Genomic DNA, 17,065 nt, shown 5'->3' with positions numbered 1-17,065 from the left:
CACTCCAAGTGCAGCAAGAAAGGGAGCAACAGCTTTTGTACATCCGTAGCTAGTTCCATCTGAGCAGCCTTGAGGACTGTTAGAAGTCACCCCTGTGCTGAGAGGTGCCATGAGGTCTACATGCAGTTTAAGGTTCTGGAATGGTATCTGGCCTGGCAGACATCTGACAGGCAGTTGTGTCTACAGACTGATTATCCCTCCCACAAGTGTGTGTCTGACCTGTTCTGCTGCAGGTCCCTGCGGAGATTGAAAAGGGACTGGCAATTTGGGTAATGCCCAACAGGAGAGAGCTGGTGGGGCCTCATGTAGAATTGAGTGCTGAGCACTGGAAAGCAATCTTCACAGTGTCTCCAAGTGGGCAACTAAAGGCCTTGAGTAGCTTTTCCAGAGTTTTAGCTGGCTTTTCCTCAAGGCTAATCAAGCAAGGCTGTTCATAAGCAAAGATCCACAAAGATGTTGTTTGTCCAGGCATTCTGCAGTCGTGTTCCAGCATCTTATTAAACCAGGAGCATATAAGCAGGGATAGGCTTTGTCCCAAGCAACATACAATGTAATATCAGTCAGAGCAGGTGGAGACCAGCAAGGGAACAGAGCCTGATGGGCTTTAGCACATTAATTGTTTAAGCCTCTTGGCGCCTTCTGAACTGTGTCAGGCTCCCTGCTCTGCGCTTTACTCATTGAACTAACTCAATTTTAGAAGTTCAGAAAGGAGCTTAAAAAAAATTAAGAGAAATCTCTTGCTTGTATCTCTTGAGCCCTTTCAGCCAGTTAATTGGTATGAGTGTTGTATTCATCCAGAGCTAATGTTATCGAGGCCTGGCTGAATTATTGATGCAGCTTGGCTGGAGCAAGAGACTGCTGAAGTAAGAATGACAATTCATCTTTCATCAGAGAACAGCAGCCTCAGTAAGCAAACAGTCAAAAAAGTGCTAACAAGTGCCACCAAGTTCAGGGAGTGGAAAGTTCCTTTGATAAAATGGTGGGAGAAGAAGAGGGAAAAGTGTGGGAAGAAGAGGGAAAAGTGTGGGCAAAAGAATAGCATCTGAGGCCTAGCAAAAGAGACAGACAATGTTGTTAAAAAGTAAGATGAGAAATTTATCAAGTTAAATACCAAGAATTCTAGGTGACGCTCTTCCCTGGTCACGTATAGGATGGAGTTAAGTGCTTTTAAAATATGCAAAGGGTGGGGAATTGGAGCCAGGGAATCTCATCAATTATAGCACAGTGATGTGTGAAGCAGATAAAGACTGAGAGGATCATTAGGAACGTTAAGGATCTTGGTGGCAGGCGTTTCAAGGACACCCACTCCATGATGGTTGGTGTAGAGGAGAGCTGGCCAGACCCTGAAGAGGGGGCTGCCCTCTGCTTTGTACTGAATGGGAAGGAGTTTGCTTAACAAAGCCAAATCTGTGTGCCAGGGATAAGGGCAAGATGATGGATGTGATGACCCTGCATGGGTTTCATCCCCCTTTAGCTGTAGGAGGGGAGTAACCAGAACCCCACATCTGGAATTCCTGTTTAAAGCTCTCCCAGCTGAGCAGTCCCTCTGTGGTGCTGGCAGTCTGACAGTCTTGTGTGTTAAAAGTCCGTGGTGAGCCCTTTTGGGCAGGACTCCCACAAAGCACAGTGCATATGGAATCCCTCAGGAAATCCAAATGGCAAAGAAACGTTTCTGTCCCAGCCTCATCCAGCTAATCTTGTCACCAAGGGGACAAGTCTGGTGTAACAGAGGTCAGTTCATGTGTCAGTGGGTTGTAACCTCAAGGATCCTCAGCTGCTTCACAGCCTGAAGTGCTTCCTACTTGGAGCCAGGCAAAATATTTTCAATGGAAAACAGAGGTGTTTTGAAATAGAAGTATTGCATAGCAAATAGTTATTTTTGAGGAAGATTTTTGGAGGGATGACTGAAATATTTAAGTCTGAAATAACAAAGAGGGTTTGGGCACACCACTGAAGCATTACACTCGCCCTCCCTTTATCCTGCAGTCCCTCTGGGGTCAGCAGAGTGAGAAGGCAGCACAGCCTCCCTAGAGAGCTGTAAGAGGCTTGTAGTCGTGCATGCTCTGACAGCAGCATCCCTGGGGTATTGCCCCCACTTTGCAGCTCTTGCCAGGGAGGAGCAGAGCAGGAGGCTCCAGCGCAGGCTGTTGCAGCCTCTTCCCTGGGTCTGTTGGGTTAGTGAAGAGCTATGGCTGAACAGCCACCTGCACACTCCTCCAAAGCCCCTGGGGAGTGCAGTGCCAGGGAATACTGCAAGCCTGGCCTGATAAATGAGCTGTGATTTCAGGCCCATGAACCAATTCGTTTCCCCTTCCAGGAAGGCTCACAACAGTCAGCTGACTATTGCTTGCTTTACTTCGTTGGCCTTTGAAACTTGGGGCTCTTGAGGGCAGGGAGAGAGGCTTCCAGGGAGAGGAAAGCAGCAGCATTTGAACCCTTCCTTCAGCTGCAGCTGAGTGCTTCACCTTTGGGATCCAGACTTTGTTCTGGAAGCCTGATGCAATTCTGCTACATGCTTCAAGACATGGTGATCTGAACCCAGAACAGGCAACAAACAGGCAGAAGAGGGCAACTCTGCAGGCCATGGAGGAAAGCAATTGAGAAACTATCTCATTCCTTAAGGTGGCATTTGGTGCCAGATGTAGTCTTGGCTTTTTTATATTTGCTGCTGTACAGGTGCACTGAGAAGAGGTCAGTGGCCTCTTTCTTAAGAGATAAAAAAATCCTCTCCCATTGCATGTTGCTGGTGCACCCTTGATCACAGAAAGATGCAGGTTGTCTTATGTGATTATGTCAGGATATTCTGCTGTACTTCTGAACCCACTCTGCATCCCTGCTGAAGCCATGGTGTGAGCCCAAATCCTTGGATAACCAGGCCTTTTCCAGTTACTGTATGCTGACTTCCTTCTGGAGCATCCCTACCCTTACCAAGTTTCCAGGGATGTCTACATGGATATGCTGATTGCAGATAGATCTACCCTCACTGTAAAGTGACAGAAACCCACCCAGACCATCTGCAGCTCCTGACAGAAGAGAGCATCAAGGAAGAAGACTTCTAAAGGGGTGAGTCAGACAACAGAGCTGTAAGAGGAAATCAAGGAAAGATTTGTCAGGAATGTTTATTCCTCCAAGGGAAAACCTTTAACCTTTGCTGTGCAGAGTGATAAGCATTTAAGTGTTGGCAAAAATTAATAATTGGGGCCTTCTTAAAGGTCAGTCAGTCAATGCAAAAGGGAATAGGGAACAGTAGGAATGAAGAACAATCCTGGTGCTGTATGTTGAACTCTTTCCAGTTACTAAAAAGAGCAAATGTTATCACGACAGTTATTTTACTTCCTGTGGAGAAGGAGATGGTGCTATAGCCTGTGATGGGGAGCTGGTCAGCAGTGGTGGTAGCAAGGCCAGAGGACCAGAACTTGAGGAGGGCAGAATAATGTAAGGGAATCAGCAGAGAGAATGTAAGGAAAGGAAAGGGCACTAGGGAATTTGGACGAATCTGGAAAAGAGGCATCTGATATTGAGGGATGCCATAGCAGAGCCCAGAAGGAACTTGTTTGGTTTCAGAGTTCTGGTCCGGCTGTGGGCATTAGAGTGTAAGTGCTTTGGTGTGTCCCTCTTACCCTCCCTCCCAGCTGGGAAGAGGTATCCAGCCTTGCCCAGCACAGGTTTTCCCTGCACTGTACTGGTCAGCAGGCCCCAGGTTTGGTGCTACCAGAAACTCTCTCTCCAAAGCCAACCACCTCAAGGGGTGACAATTATGATTGCCTTTTATTCCCAGGACAGAGTAATGGCAGCCTGGTCACTGTTCACATCCCTGTGGGCCTCCCCAGAAGCCAATCCCTAGCTCAGCACATCATCCCTTTTTTGGTAGAATTGTCATATTGTGACCCCATTCACTCAATTAAGCTTTATAGAAAACAGCTCATTCAGAAGGCAAAGCTGCAAACAAAACCATATTTATCAGAACAAGCAGTTTGGTTAGACCAGATGGCCCCAGCATGGAGACCTTGCTGCGCTGCTGCTGCTGTCTGTCCAGCTTTGGGGCTAACAGGCCCACGAGGTTTAGTCCTGCCTCATAACCAACAGTTGGGGATTCACCTCCTGCCTGCCTGTCAGCCCAGGCACATCTCACACTCTCAGGTACCTGCCCTTCGTTCCTCTTGATCAACCAAGTGTGCTTTCTCCATTTGCTATTTTCCCACTTTTACCTCTCCTGGAGCAAATCAGCTACGGGTCATTTGGCAAGTCCCTGTGATTTGTCTGCTTGCTGGAGCCTGATACTTCTTCACTGCTCTCTGTCTCCAGCCCCAGACTGGCTGGGAAGTGTTTGACAGAATCCATTACAAAGGGCTAACACAGCAATTCTGATAAACTAGCAAGATCAGTTTAAAAGGAAACAGATAATGTTTCATCGGAAGGCGGCGCGGAAGCCAAGCTCTCACAAGGCGGGGGTGAGAAGCAATGAGGTTACAAAGTTTTCTGAGGAAAATCCATTTCTAGAAATTGCCAGATTGTCATCTTTCCCCGTAAGCCCATATGACTCAGAAAAGTTTTTTTCTTCCTGACTTTCAGTGAGGGAATCCAGCATTTCTTTTCAAATATGCCTGGAAGTGATGGCATCTTTTCCCTTAAGTGCATCCAGGGAGGTGGAACTGGCGTTAGGAACTGGACTGTTTGCAGGCAAAGCTTCATGGTGATGTTCCCAGGAACTGTAATGTTTGGTAAGCAGTAGAAGTGGGGAACAGGTTTTCCTGCCTCCTGTTCTTAGTTCTGCCACAGCATCCCTGAGGGGTTTTTCTATGTGCTAAATTAGGATAACAATTTACCTTTTGATTGTTTTATTGTTAGGGGCAGAAGAGAACTTGCCCCGAGGCAAGTGCTTCTGGAGAAAGGGCTAGTGGAGAGATGGGATCTTAGCTCTGTCTCTGCATGGCACAGGGGTGTGACAGTGGATGGGGACAATGCAGAGCAGATAGCAGTGCTTAACAGCACCTTCTGCTGGCCCACGAACCAATCTCACTGGTGGGACAGCATTTTGGGCAAAGGGAGAAGCATTATTAACAACTGCTAACCAGAGATGAGAAATGGTAGGAACTGAACTCCAGGCAGCCTGCAGTCAGTGCTAGCATACCTCAAGCCTTTTTCTGAAGGCTCACTGAGCAGAGCAGCTCCAGCTCTGACCAGCCTTTCAGTGCTTTGTTTTCCCTTTAATACATTTAAACTCAACATCTCCAAGTCAGGATTCACTGTGTAGATCGATACTTCTGGGATAGGTTCAAGATGTATTGAAAGAATACTAGGAATAAACCCCAGTAACCTCCAGCTGGCTTCCAGGTAGCCTTGTGTACATTTGGAAGACAAATTATATCACTGCAGAGCTGCAGCCTGTGTCCCCATGTTACTGTGAAGGGAAAGCCAGGCATATTGGCATTCCACAGTGAGATGCATCACTGGATGCAGAGATTGAGATCCAAATACCCCCAGAGTCTGGAGCTGTTTGGACATGCAGGCTGAGGGTCCAAGCCCCATATCTAAGTACTGGTGGCCAGAAGTTTCACCTCTTTCCTCTGAATGATCCAGCATTGGCCAGAGGTTTGTGCAAGCTGGTGACCTATTCTAGCCAACATTATGTTCCCAAGCAGAATTCAGCTAACTAGGACAGGCACAGGTAGTGCCTACAGTTTCTCAGGTGGAGAGTCCCAAACCCTTTCTTCTTCAGTCTCTGCAGGTCTGGCACATGGAAAGCCCAGAGGCACTGAAGTATCCCACTCAAGCAGCCAAGTGTTAACAACCTCTCCAAAGTCTAATTTGCCTTTGATATAGACTTAATTGTTTGCGTCACCCACTGGGCTAGGGGGAGGGCTATATAAAGGGGCTGCAGCCATTGTCTGAGGCAGAAGAGAGCCCAGAAACAGCTCCCTCTCCCAGTCTTCCTAATTCAGCACAGTAGTCACAGCCTGTACATCATGCAGCTGGTGGCCAGCCTGGTGTCCGTTCTGCTGCTGGTGTGGAGCGTGAGAGCCACTGCCCTGCCTGGAGAAGAGAGACTGGCAATACAGAACACCAGGGTGAGTATAATGCACCCTGTGCAGGAGCTGGGTGAGGTGGGGGCACAGGGGCAGGCTGGGGAGGGGTACTGAGGGCAATTAGACTTTATCTGATGCAAACAACTCTTCCACCTCTCTTTATTCCAAGGAACTACAGCTTCATGCTGACACATGGACTATTACTACAGTTTACTAATCAATTTATTTAGGAAAGGTACCAGGGCAGATGCCAAAGAGCTGCAAAAGTGAAGTCTGAGCTAAGCAAAAACTGGCAAAAAGAACAGAACAGAGAGGAGAAAATAATACTGCTGATAGAGTACAGCATGAGAGAATAAAGCCGAGTACTAGGGAGGGAGAGAAAAGATACATAATTGGTAAAATGATCAGGGGAGATAATATTTTAAATAGGACTCATGGGAAGGACAAATGTTGAAAAGATGGGTTCAGTAAGAAAGTAACAGAGGAATAATAAATGAAGTAATTATATCAGAATAAAATTGCTTTTTCCAGAGTAGTATTCACAAGGGGAGTTATACTGACATAGTTCTGCTAGAATAATTACACTCTGGACCAGCACAGCTCTATGCAGTGGCAGAACTTATTATAGCAATATAATTATCCTACCAACTGGCAAAACTCTAATATTATAATGGCTATAGCACTATAATAACTTTGTTTTCTTGGACTATTTCCCTAAGAGGCCAGAGGGGTAAGAAGCCATAGCATAACATGATCACAAGCAAGTGCCCTGTTCTGCTTGTCCTCGCCCGCAGTTTTCTCACCTGTATTTCCTTGCCATCCCCGAGGTTCCTCTGAGCTGTGGGTAGTCACCCCACACTCTGGCAGCCCAGTTCAGGTATCCTTGAGGCTGCTGGTATTTCAGTCCTGCAGAGGAGCTACCCAGAGAAGTGAAGGATCCCAGTGTTGGTTTCAAAAGGCACTAACCTCTCCTTTGTGCAGATCCACATCATTTTTTCAGTCTTAGCGTTGGCTCCAGGTCATCCATCAGTGTCTTAATGTTTCAGGAGTGGGCTCACATCCCATTAACAACAAAACTGGCTGCAAGAAAGAAACATACACAGTGTGAGGTGCTAGGGTTAGCATTCTGCTGGAGATCAGGGCTTCTGCAGCTGGCTGGGATTAACCCTTCTGGGGATAACTGTAAACTTTCAGCTGTACATTCTTACAATAACAAATCTAGTACTTAAAAAGTAAACTTTCTGCTGCAGATGCTAGCTGCTGGGGGAAAAAGAAACAAGGTGTAGGGAATAAATTGGTAAATAAGGCTTTGGTAAAAATGAATTCAAGCATAACCACTCTTAGTCTTCTACACACTATTGCTTACAAAATAATTATATAATAGATATAGTGATTCTCTTTGGAGCATTCTGCAAGCTGAAAAATTGTTAGATGCTGATGAACCAGTCCCTACTGTCACTGCTGTTGTTAAGTCAGACAAGTATTTTGAGAATATTGGGATTTTACGTACAAATCACCCTGAAATGTCTAACAATGCAGAAGAAAGATCTGCGCGTTCTGACGCACTGGTGGATGTAGTACAGGGAACTGAGCAGCTACTCCAAGGTGTGCCACAAGCCACCCCTGCTAAGATCTGTAGCTGCTGCCAAAGCATTTTGATCTGCAGCTCAGGAACACCCCTAAGCAGAAAGGCTGTTAACAGTGGATTAGTGCAGGGAAGAGCTGCTTCGTTTCACTAACAGTCACAGCTGATCATGCGGAAGGAGCAGCCCTGACCAGCAGGCTTAGTTTTGCCTTCCCCATCCCCGAGTTTGAAGCTTCTGGCTCTGCTTGGTGCAAGTCATTTCAAAATGTAACACTTAACAGCTAGGAAAGAAGCTTTGAGTAAGACATGACCCAGGAGACACACTGGGTTCCCCAGTCCATCTCCCTAATTAGGATATTTCTGTTACTTGTAGCATAGCAGTAGGAATCAGCTTTTATCCTTTTTTTTTTAATGCTACAATCATAGCATGTAATTTTTCTGTGCCTCAGTTTCTCTTGTGTGGAAGCAGGGTTAGTTACTAGAGCTAAGTTATATAAAAATGCCCATAAACAGCCTGTAATGTAAACTCAAAATAATTGCTTCTGCCTGTATTTATCCATCTTTTGAGCTGCTCACTGAGTGGTCCTTAGTGAATGCTGGTGCTGACAGAGCCAGCAGATAGATTCAGCAGTCCCAGCAGTAAACATGGTATTTGTGAGAAGTGACTTGGAAATGTGCTTCCAAGATTCCCACCCGCATGGGAAACAGAATATGTTCCTGTCAAACTATCTGTCCCAGCTTGTCCAGTACCAGCTGTCTCTGCTAATGAGTCACAGAGAGACCAGGAATGCTCAGGCAAGAGGTAGTTCCTCAGAATTGCTGGATGTAAAGTTAAGAGAAACAAGATCACTCGCAGCTTGTTATTGATAGAAATCCCTCAAGCCCCAACTGCAGGATGCTGCTATAGCAAAGGGATGTGGCTCCACAACTCCTTCGTTCTGTCTTCTCCCAAGGTCAGGCTGTTGAAATGCGGGTTCTTGTTCTTAAAAGACAAGCTGCCTATCTCCACTGATTAAGTACTTTGTTCCAGGTACTTAGGGCGTCTCTTTGCCCACCAGCCCAGCCCTTTATTACATTTAATTCCCAGCATTTTACAGGGGGGTTGCAGCCCCTGGTGTGCTTAACACTGCTCAGGACTCTGTGCCTCTTCCCTGAGCTTCCTGCAGCGGGTGCTGGGCAGCCAGAGCAGAGAAGGGAGCAGGGGTTTACTAGGAGAGAAGGCAGTTTGGCATTCAGTGAAATTTAATTAGTGTAGGCAACAAGGGACTTCACAGGCAATCCATGTCTATTTGTTAGCAGCTCTTTGCCAGTTACAACACTGCATTTGTGCCTCTCCCCTTCCAGCTGGCCGAGCTGGACAGTGGACGGGAGATGGGAGGAGTGACCCGGGCAGCCACAGAGCCCTCAACTCCAGCCTGGTTCTGCTCATGGGGAAAATATCAGCTCCAAGGACCAGGGCACCAGGGGAGACAGGGAAATGAGAAGGGACTCCAGGGGGGATGTCTGCACCCTGCAGCAACCCTCGCCTTGACAGGCATGGTGGTTAGGGCCTCCGGCTGTCACTTTCCCCTGATTTCCCCCTGCAGGAACAGAGCACAGTCCGGAAAGATGCCATCCTGAAGATGCTGGCGGGCCTGCTGGACGGCGTGGATGTGGGGCGTGAGGTGGCCTCCCCAGACGTGGAAGAGGAGGGCAAGCTGGAGGAGGAGCGGGTGGTGCTGGGGCGGCTCGCCCAGCTATCCCAGCGGGACCGCAAGGCCCCCTGCAAAAACTTCTTCTGGAAAACCTTCACCTCCTGCTAGTGCCACCCAGCCTGGCCCTGCTGGGCCGCCCAGTCACAACCCCCCGCCCTTCCCCTTGGCCACCCTGTTCTCTAAGCTCCCTTCCTTCTCCACCCCTGAGAATAAAGCATGGCGCCTCGGGGACTGGTCTCCGCCTCCCTCCGGGCCGGGCAGGGCAGGGCGGTGCGGGGTGTGCGGGGCCGCGGCGGGAGCGCGGGCAGCCTGGGCAGCGGCCGCCATCTTGTGCGGCGGCCATAGTGGGCGGCGGCCATTTTGGAGAGGGGCCTGGCAGGGGCGGGGGGCTCGGGGGGCTGTGCGGGGGCTGTGCGGGGGCTGAGGCGCTCCCCTCCGCCGGGAGGAGCCCCTTTGGTGGGAGGAGGGATGAAGCCGGCCTTAGAGCCGCTGCAGCTGCTCCCTCGGCCTGCGAGGAACCAAGGTGGGTACACGCATCCCCCTCAGTGCTAGGGTGGGCAGGGGGCGTGAGGCCTGGGGGCTGTGTCCCGTGGGGAGGGCCCCCCGGGCGAGATAAGGTGCCATGGAACAATCTCTAGAAGGTGGTTTGGTCCCGGGCATGTGGGAGAGCGGCCCTCTCTGCTCCTTTTCCACTCAGGCTGTGACTTGGGGGTGTCTGAGCGAAGCAGCCAGGCAGAGCTCGGCAGGTGGGGGATGCAGGGTCATCGTGTGGGGGTCGTGGGAGGGGGAGATGTGCCCGGGGGGGCCTGGCCTACTTCTGGTTTGACAGCAGGTGTATCCTGAGAAATTCCCCAGGTGCTCTGGGGGGAGCGTATGCATCTGAAATGCTGGGCTCTGCGTCTGAAACTGGTTGAAGTAAACCCACTGTCGTCCTGGGGCCAGCAGCTGGGACTCTGCTCTGGTTCTCACATGGTTTCTTGGTATCTTGTCATCTTGCTTAAAAAACAGCAACAAAACACTTGATTTTTCTTACTTATCTTCTTGGGTGCCATTTGCTGTATGGTGAGTAGTAGGGCCTATTTTATTTAATTTTGCTCACTGAGAAGTTTTTTGAACCTTCGTTTTAGAACTAAGAGGTAGCGTAGGGGATATAAGAGGCCAACGTGTGAGTTCAGCACAGGTATTTTTCTTTAAAGGAGACTGGTGATGCCTTGGTTTTGTATGCTGGCAAAAAAAAAACAACACAAGAAAAAAACAACCAAAAAACCACAAAAGAAATACAGTTGCATTATTTGCTTTACTTCTTAGCATTAACAAGTTGAGTTTCAAAGTTGTATTATACTGCTGGGAGTGACCCCTCCCAGGAGACTTCAGCTTTATGTTCCCGAGCCTGTTTCCAAGGCCTGACTGGCTGCTGCTCAGAACTGGAAGGTAGCTATTTGTAGTGCCTTGCTCTGAAACCTTTAGATTTTGTTTTTGGAGGCCAGTGACCATGAGGTCTTTCATCTCAACAGCAGTATTTTGGATTAATCAGCAGCCAGCCTGTTTTCTTACAGTGGAAGTAAAGCTTCCAACTCCCCCACTCTGCCTCAATAATGAATGATACAACCACGCAGCACCTAGGGCAGGCTGGCTTGCTGCTGCCACTTTGCTCTGTGTCAGGCTGTGTTTTCACTGCGCCATTTGCCATAGAAATTTCTGGCTGTGTGTCTCTGGCTTGCAGGAGATGTTAGAGCCCTGTGGCTTGTTTTATTTTTCACTCCATAATGAAAAATAAGATCCTTGCTGGGGGAACTCAGCGACTCAGTATATGGGTAATGGGATATGGAGCTTTCCAGCTGTGTTGCCTGGAGCACCCAGTGAAAATTCAGGAGACCTGGTTTTATGCCTCACTTTGCTGCTGGTATTTGGATTTTATCATTACCACCCTTTCAATACCTCAATTTCCCTGTCTTTAAAATGGAGTAATAGCTCTTGTCTCCCTTTATAATTTTTCTGAAGGTACATGGGTGACAAGTGCTGTGTAAGAGCTAATCATAGCTGTTACTGTTGCTAAAACCTGTGGTGGAGTACAAGACCAACCAAGATGCGAGTGTTTAGAAGTTTTTGCGTAAGTGTTGCCTGATTAGCCACCATTAAATGTTGTCTGCTATAATAATACGTAAGACGACGTGTAGTGAAAATGAGAAACCCCACAGCACATGGTCATAGGGATTGCCCCTGACAGAGACTGCCTGTTCAGCAAGCTATGTATCTTGGATTATTTAGTGGTTCCTGGATGAGAGAGTAGCCTGGTTATTCTCAAGGTTGGAAGTAAATTTGGAAGTTGAACTCATCTTTCATCCCTGCAGATGGTTCCTGCGAGTGTGGGCTGAGGCACTGGCTGAGCACCAGGCAGGAAGCCTGCATGGCCAGTGCACGTGCTGTGGAGAAGGGCCAGCACAGTTCAGGCAGCTTCTTTCATCAGTGCTGAAATCAGTGTTTGAGTTGGATTTAATGTTGTAGTTTCCTTGGTAAGTCTGTGTGCTGAGGCTGAAGCAATGTGAGATCCTGCCTAATGATGGTATTTAATATTAGGGAGTGTAGCGTGGTAAATAAGATGCAGTGTCAGGGATTTAACAAAGGGTTATAGAGAATGTGTCATATTCAGGCATTTTCTATTTAAAATTTCACAAAATAATTTGGAGTCTTGTAATGGTTTATGTCAAGTAGCAGGGAGCAAGTGCATGCTATTTGGTTTTTAGATGTAATAGTCGATGCATTTTAAAATCATTTCATGGCTCAGAGTACTTGTGTGTGTGTGAGGAAGTGGATAATACCTGTGAGCTATCTCTTCGATTTTTTAAAAAGTGAAAAAGACACATTAAAAATATGCTACAAGGCAAACTTTTAAAGTCAGTTAACACACAGTGCTGACTTCACATAATTCAGTGCACGGTCTAGTGGTATTCACTCTATTTTAATTTTTTTATCCATTTTTTTTTTAGCCCCCAGCTAACTCATGCTTATGCATCAAGCTGCAGGCAAATGAAGAAATTATCATGGGGACAAGCTCAGCTGTGAACCTACAGCGTGTTTAATACCTAGGGATAACTCCATGTGTGCACATCTCATGAGAAATGTGAAGTAGTCCAAGGTAGCTTATTCCACAATGAAAACAGTAAATCTCATTTACTCTGAGGTCAAAGCATGTGGCTATGTGGACAGATGCAACAAAGAAACTAGGAGGTTTAAATCTGAAATTTATTACCCTCCATGGTGACTTGTTTGTATATGCTTTGAGTAGTGAAGATCTTATTTTAATACTGTCAGGTAAGTTAGCAGGGAGTCAATACTTCACTGTGTGCATTTCCAGCCTTGGACAAAGGAGAGAGTTGCAATCTGATGAGACTTTACAAAGATACTGTCTGTCTGCAGGTAGCTGGCAAATTGAGTTAAATTTGGTGGTAACAGAATGACACTGCCTAGTCTGATGGTCGTATGTCTGTCATTCTCAAACAGTGCGAGGCCTGTGAGGCACCTTTGGCATCAATTGCAGCTACAGAAAATTGTTAAACCTGTGATTGCAGGGAGAATGAAGTATAAGGTTGCAAAGGGTGTCTTGTCTTAACGTTGTTATTGTATTTGGCTCTGCTCAGAAACACTAAACGTGTGTTTGAAAAGAAGTGAGTCCATTTATTTAAAAAAAATTGCTTTGAGGCTGATGGCCTATAAACAGATACCAAGCAGGAGAAGAGTAATTGGTTTTGCACTAAAGGAGAATCTTTTCTCCACTGAACTGAGTGAATTCTGCTGTTGCAACTGGTCATGGATTAATACAGTGGCTCACAGAATGTGTTCTGATGAGATGCTTGTTCTTGACAACCACAACATCTGATAAATTGGTGGGTTAGATAGCAACAAACTTGACAACATCCCTGTGATATGGAAGTGCTGCTTTTATTGATCTTTCTTGGCAGTGTGGACTAGGAGATTTGTCTTATGCCTTGGGCTGGGTAGTGGCAGTACCGATCCTGGAGAAGTTGCTGTGTCTTGTTCTAACCATCATGCCTCATGGACTGTCCCTTCCAGCCCAAACTATCTGTGATTCTGTGTACCTGTGGTTCTGCTGACTTTCCTGCCACGCTGGGTTTGAGTGGAAGAGTAACACAGGTCAGACAAGGCATTTGTTCACTGTTTGTTACTCATTGTAAATAGTTTGTTCAGTGACCTTGTTCTCTGAGCTCTGAAAGCCTCTCTTGCTTGAGAAGCTTTGAAGATTTAACTTCAGTTACTTCTCTGAGCTTCTGTACTCACAAAATGCTCAGCAACAGCAGGCTGTAAATGCATTTTATATTCCGTGGAGACTGCTCAGTGAAAGAAGCTATTACCTTGACTATTCAGAATATACAGGAGCTTCACGTAAGACACGTGCAACGTAGGAAATCCTGAATAGAGATGACCTCCTGGTGAACTGGGAGGATGCCTTACACAGTAGGTTTTTCCTGTCGTTGCTGAACCCTGATAGAATTTGCTGGGATTTGAGAGGAGGATGCCAGGGAGCAACAGGGAGTTGCCAGAGCACTGTATTTGTAAACTAGATCAGAAGGACAGGCAGTGTTAATGTGTTGTGCTTTTTGGTGAAAATGTAAATGCCAAGAGATGGGAAATCAGAAGGTTTTCTTTACTGTTCCATAAGGGTGTAAGAGATGTCATTTTTCTTCAGAGATTTGTAAGGAGTTGCATTCAGAGTTACCACTAAGGCAGTAGGTGATGGAGTGCAGGTAGGTAAAAATCAGTTATCCAGAGGCACACAGCAAGCTGGGACTGGTCAGCATAGGAGGAGCTTTCAGGAGGAAGATTGTGACAGAGTGTTATTGCAGAATATCTACTGTGGTTAAAGTTGCTTTATATTTCATAATAGTCACTGAGACCTTAAAGCAGGAAATATTTGGGAATCAAAGGGACTGTGTCACGTAAATGAGACAGGAGCTAGTGGAGAACAGCACTGCTGTTAATAAGCTTGTGTGAAGCTTGGGAGTACAGACTCTAGAAGCTATCATCCTGGAACCCAGACTGCTGAGGAGCAGTTGTACCCCATGCAAAGGGAGAGCAGCTAAACCACCTGTGCTGAGCCCATGAGCCTTCTTGTAACAGACATGTCTGATCTGTGCATTCCTCTTTCCAGACTCCAGCACCTTTGGAGCTGACTGAGCTCTCACTCTCAGATTTGTATCTTATTTTGCAGCCTTTGGGGGAGGTACCAGATGAAAAAAGCCAGCATTTCAGTCCCTTAAGATAGGAGCTTTGGAGAGAGCTCTTTTAATCTAGATTGAAACCTTCCGGGGTGTCTGCTTCCCACTTGTTACAATTATGTAGGGCTCATAGAAAGTCTCAGAGGAAGCATTTGGGAGGTGAAGGAAATCTGAACAATTGAAATCCATGTCTTCCACCTCCCCAAGGGATGGCTTATATTTAAGTAGTGGGCTGGGCTGGGTAGGGGTTGTTGTCTAGAGGGACCACAGCACACAAGGGAGTAAGTAGCTGTGCCAGAGGAGAGAGCATACTGTTTCCCTGGGCTCAGTGCATTCAGCTGGGAATGAGGAATTTCTGTTCTAGCAGTACCTTGGGGACCTGGAGGACTCTTGTTTAAAAGCAATTATTGTTTACTGTAATAAAAATAAATATAAAAAGTGTAATCTGTATAGCTGGGATCTTGTTCAATTTGGCTTGAAATCAGGTGTACTTCCCACTGTAAGATCGTTTGCTGGTTAGGTCGGTCTGCTGTTAAAAATGTCTTCAGTTTCACTGGGCTGTGCTTGGCTAGTGTGTTTTAGTCTCTTCTTGACAAAGCAGAAGAAGCAAAGGATTTATGGCTGTGGAAAGCTGCCCACTCCTGGCTTGTACATTGCAGGAATTGTCCAGGATACTTTTGGTTCCTTAGTTGATGGTTTTAGAGTGCATTATTTTAGACTCATTGTGGCTTCAGTCACTGTTGCATAGAAGGAAGAGTCTTCAAATCTTGTTGATTTTTCTGTGAGTTTTTTTATATATTTGAACAAGAGCAGATTGTCTCAATAGCACTGAATGTGTTGCTCTGCATTAATTAGTGAACCTATCACAGCAGCTTAATTAATAGAGAAAGGGAAAGGAGAGTATTAATGTGGTAACATGTTATACAGAGCTTGTAACTCCTCCAGTTTGGACAAGATCCTGTGCAGGTAGTCCCCTGCTTAGAAATAAAACCCAGAGATCAAGATATGTCTCCATGGAAGCTATTTTTGCTCTGAGCTCTGCCTCTGTCCTTGGCCTTGTGCTGCTCATCTAGTCAGAGGTAAATCAGTCCCATGATGAGAGCTGCCTTGCCAGGAGCTTATGTGCAGGTGTACACACAGGGAGCTGCAGCTGCCTAAAAAGCCGTGGAGACTTTAGGAGTCCAGAACCATGGGGAGTGAACAGCAGTCTTTGTGCTGTAAAATATTGGCTTGCAAACAGTGCTCATCTTCGTCTGTGAACTGATGAATTTACCTACTGCTGGGAGCCAGCGGGCTGAAAAGTGCCTTGTGATTGCTCTTCTGAAAAGAAAAACTGAGCCCTGCTCAGTGCTGGAAGGCAGCTTGTCATGCCGTGGGACAGTGTGGGCTAGAAGCAGAGTAACTGAGAAGAAATGCCACTAATGGCCCTTTGCTCCATTCCAGAACAAAAATGTGAATGTCTCCATATTGCAAAGCTGTCTAAATAGTGTCTGTGACTCAGGAGCTGTGCAAGAGGGTACATAAACCCAGCAGAGTGAGGTAAGGGAATGTCGTTCCTCCCTTGAGTCCTTTAGTCACAGACAGGCCTGCAATTGTCAGTCTTGCATTAGTACTGTGGCTTGGTATAAAAACCAAAATTACTGGGTGTTACTGCTGCCAGGAGACAGTGGCTGTGTGTATTCTTCTTTTCAAATAAGTAGATGCTTTCACTGTTAATTAACCAGCAGTTTTCATGAACAAGTCTTTGTGAGATGATCCACCTTTGCCAAGGTTCTTGCATATCAAACAAGAATGTTTGTTCCTGCTTAACAGGAGACAAATCCAGCTCCTAGCCAGTGTATCAGAGATCCTGGAGGAAGCAAGCAGGAGGGTGGGGACCACAGTCCAGGAAGTCTCTTTCTTAGGGCATAAGGTATGGCTATGTCCAGATGACTACACCTGGGGAATCTTCATGTATTTCTGGGTTTCTCCATCTTTGAACTGTCACAGCCCCAAGCAATGCTCTTGGTGGAAGTAATGTGCCAAGAACAGCCTATCTTTGTCAGCTCCTTTATCAGTTGCAGGATCTGGGCAGGCAGAGAGACAGGTTAATATGTTTCCTGTTTCAGTGAGCCCTGATCTGACAGCTGGTCAGTTCTGGCTGCAGGCCTTTGTAGCCTCTGAGTGGCAGGCTGTAAATCAGAGCTGACACTTAAACGAAGAATTGTAATGAAGGCTGAGAGATTTGAGGAGAATTGTTTTCCTGAGTCCCATCCCATTTTCACGTGTGCATCGAAAGATGCTTGCCCTGTCCCTTAGAAACATTAACTAGGCTTCACCTCTCTGGGAAGATAGACAGCCTGGTAAATGAAGTGTCATGGGCAAACACTGCCCTAGCATTAAAGAGATTATTTCCAAATTATTTAGCACGAGGGTAGAAACCATAAGCAACAAGAAGCATTTTGGAAAGTTGGAGACAGCCTCATGAGCCTTTGGGAAATTCCCAGTGCAGAGTACAGACGCAGGACACAAGGGAACTCCCATCTT

The 17,065-nt window shown here is 46.6% G+C and overlaps 1 protein-coding gene across 1 annotated transcript; it reads left to right on the top strand.

Moving 5' to 3' along the window:
• The first annotated feature begins 4,524 nt into the window (after window positions 1-4,524).
• Window positions 4,525-9,534, top strand: CORT (cortistatin). The gene is made up of 3 exons (XM_051637337.1): window positions 4,525-4,721; window positions 5,720-6,068; window positions 9,198-9,534. The coding sequence occupies exons 2-3, from the start codon at window positions 5,967-5,969 to the stop codon at window positions 9,411-9,413; spliced, it is 318 nt and encodes a 105-aa protein (XP_051493297.1). The 5' UTR covers window positions 4,525-4,721; window positions 5,720-5,966; the 3' UTR covers window positions 9,414-9,534.
• The last annotated feature ends 7,531 nt before the right edge of the window (window positions 9,535-17,065 follow it).

Source organism: Apus apus, chromosome 20 (genome assembly GCF_020740795.1).
Source record: "Apus apus isolate bApuApu2 chromosome 20, bApuApu2.pri.cur, whole genome shotgun sequence".
Lineage (NCBI taxonomy): Eukaryota > Metazoa > Chordata > Aves > Apodiformes > Apodidae > Apus > Apus apus.
The sequence above is the reverse complement of the archived record's forward strand: the minus strand, read 5'-3'. Positions and strand labels throughout refer to the sequence as shown.

Coding starts and splice junctions, on each gene's coding strand:
- CORT (XM_051637337.1), top strand. CDS start 5,967: ATGCAGCTGGTGGCCAGCCTGGTGTCCGTTCTGCTGCTGGTGTGGAGC. Junction 6,069..9,197: donor TGGCAATACAGAACACCAGG/GTGAGTATAATG, acceptor TTCCCCCTGCAG/GAACAGAGCACAGTCCGGAA.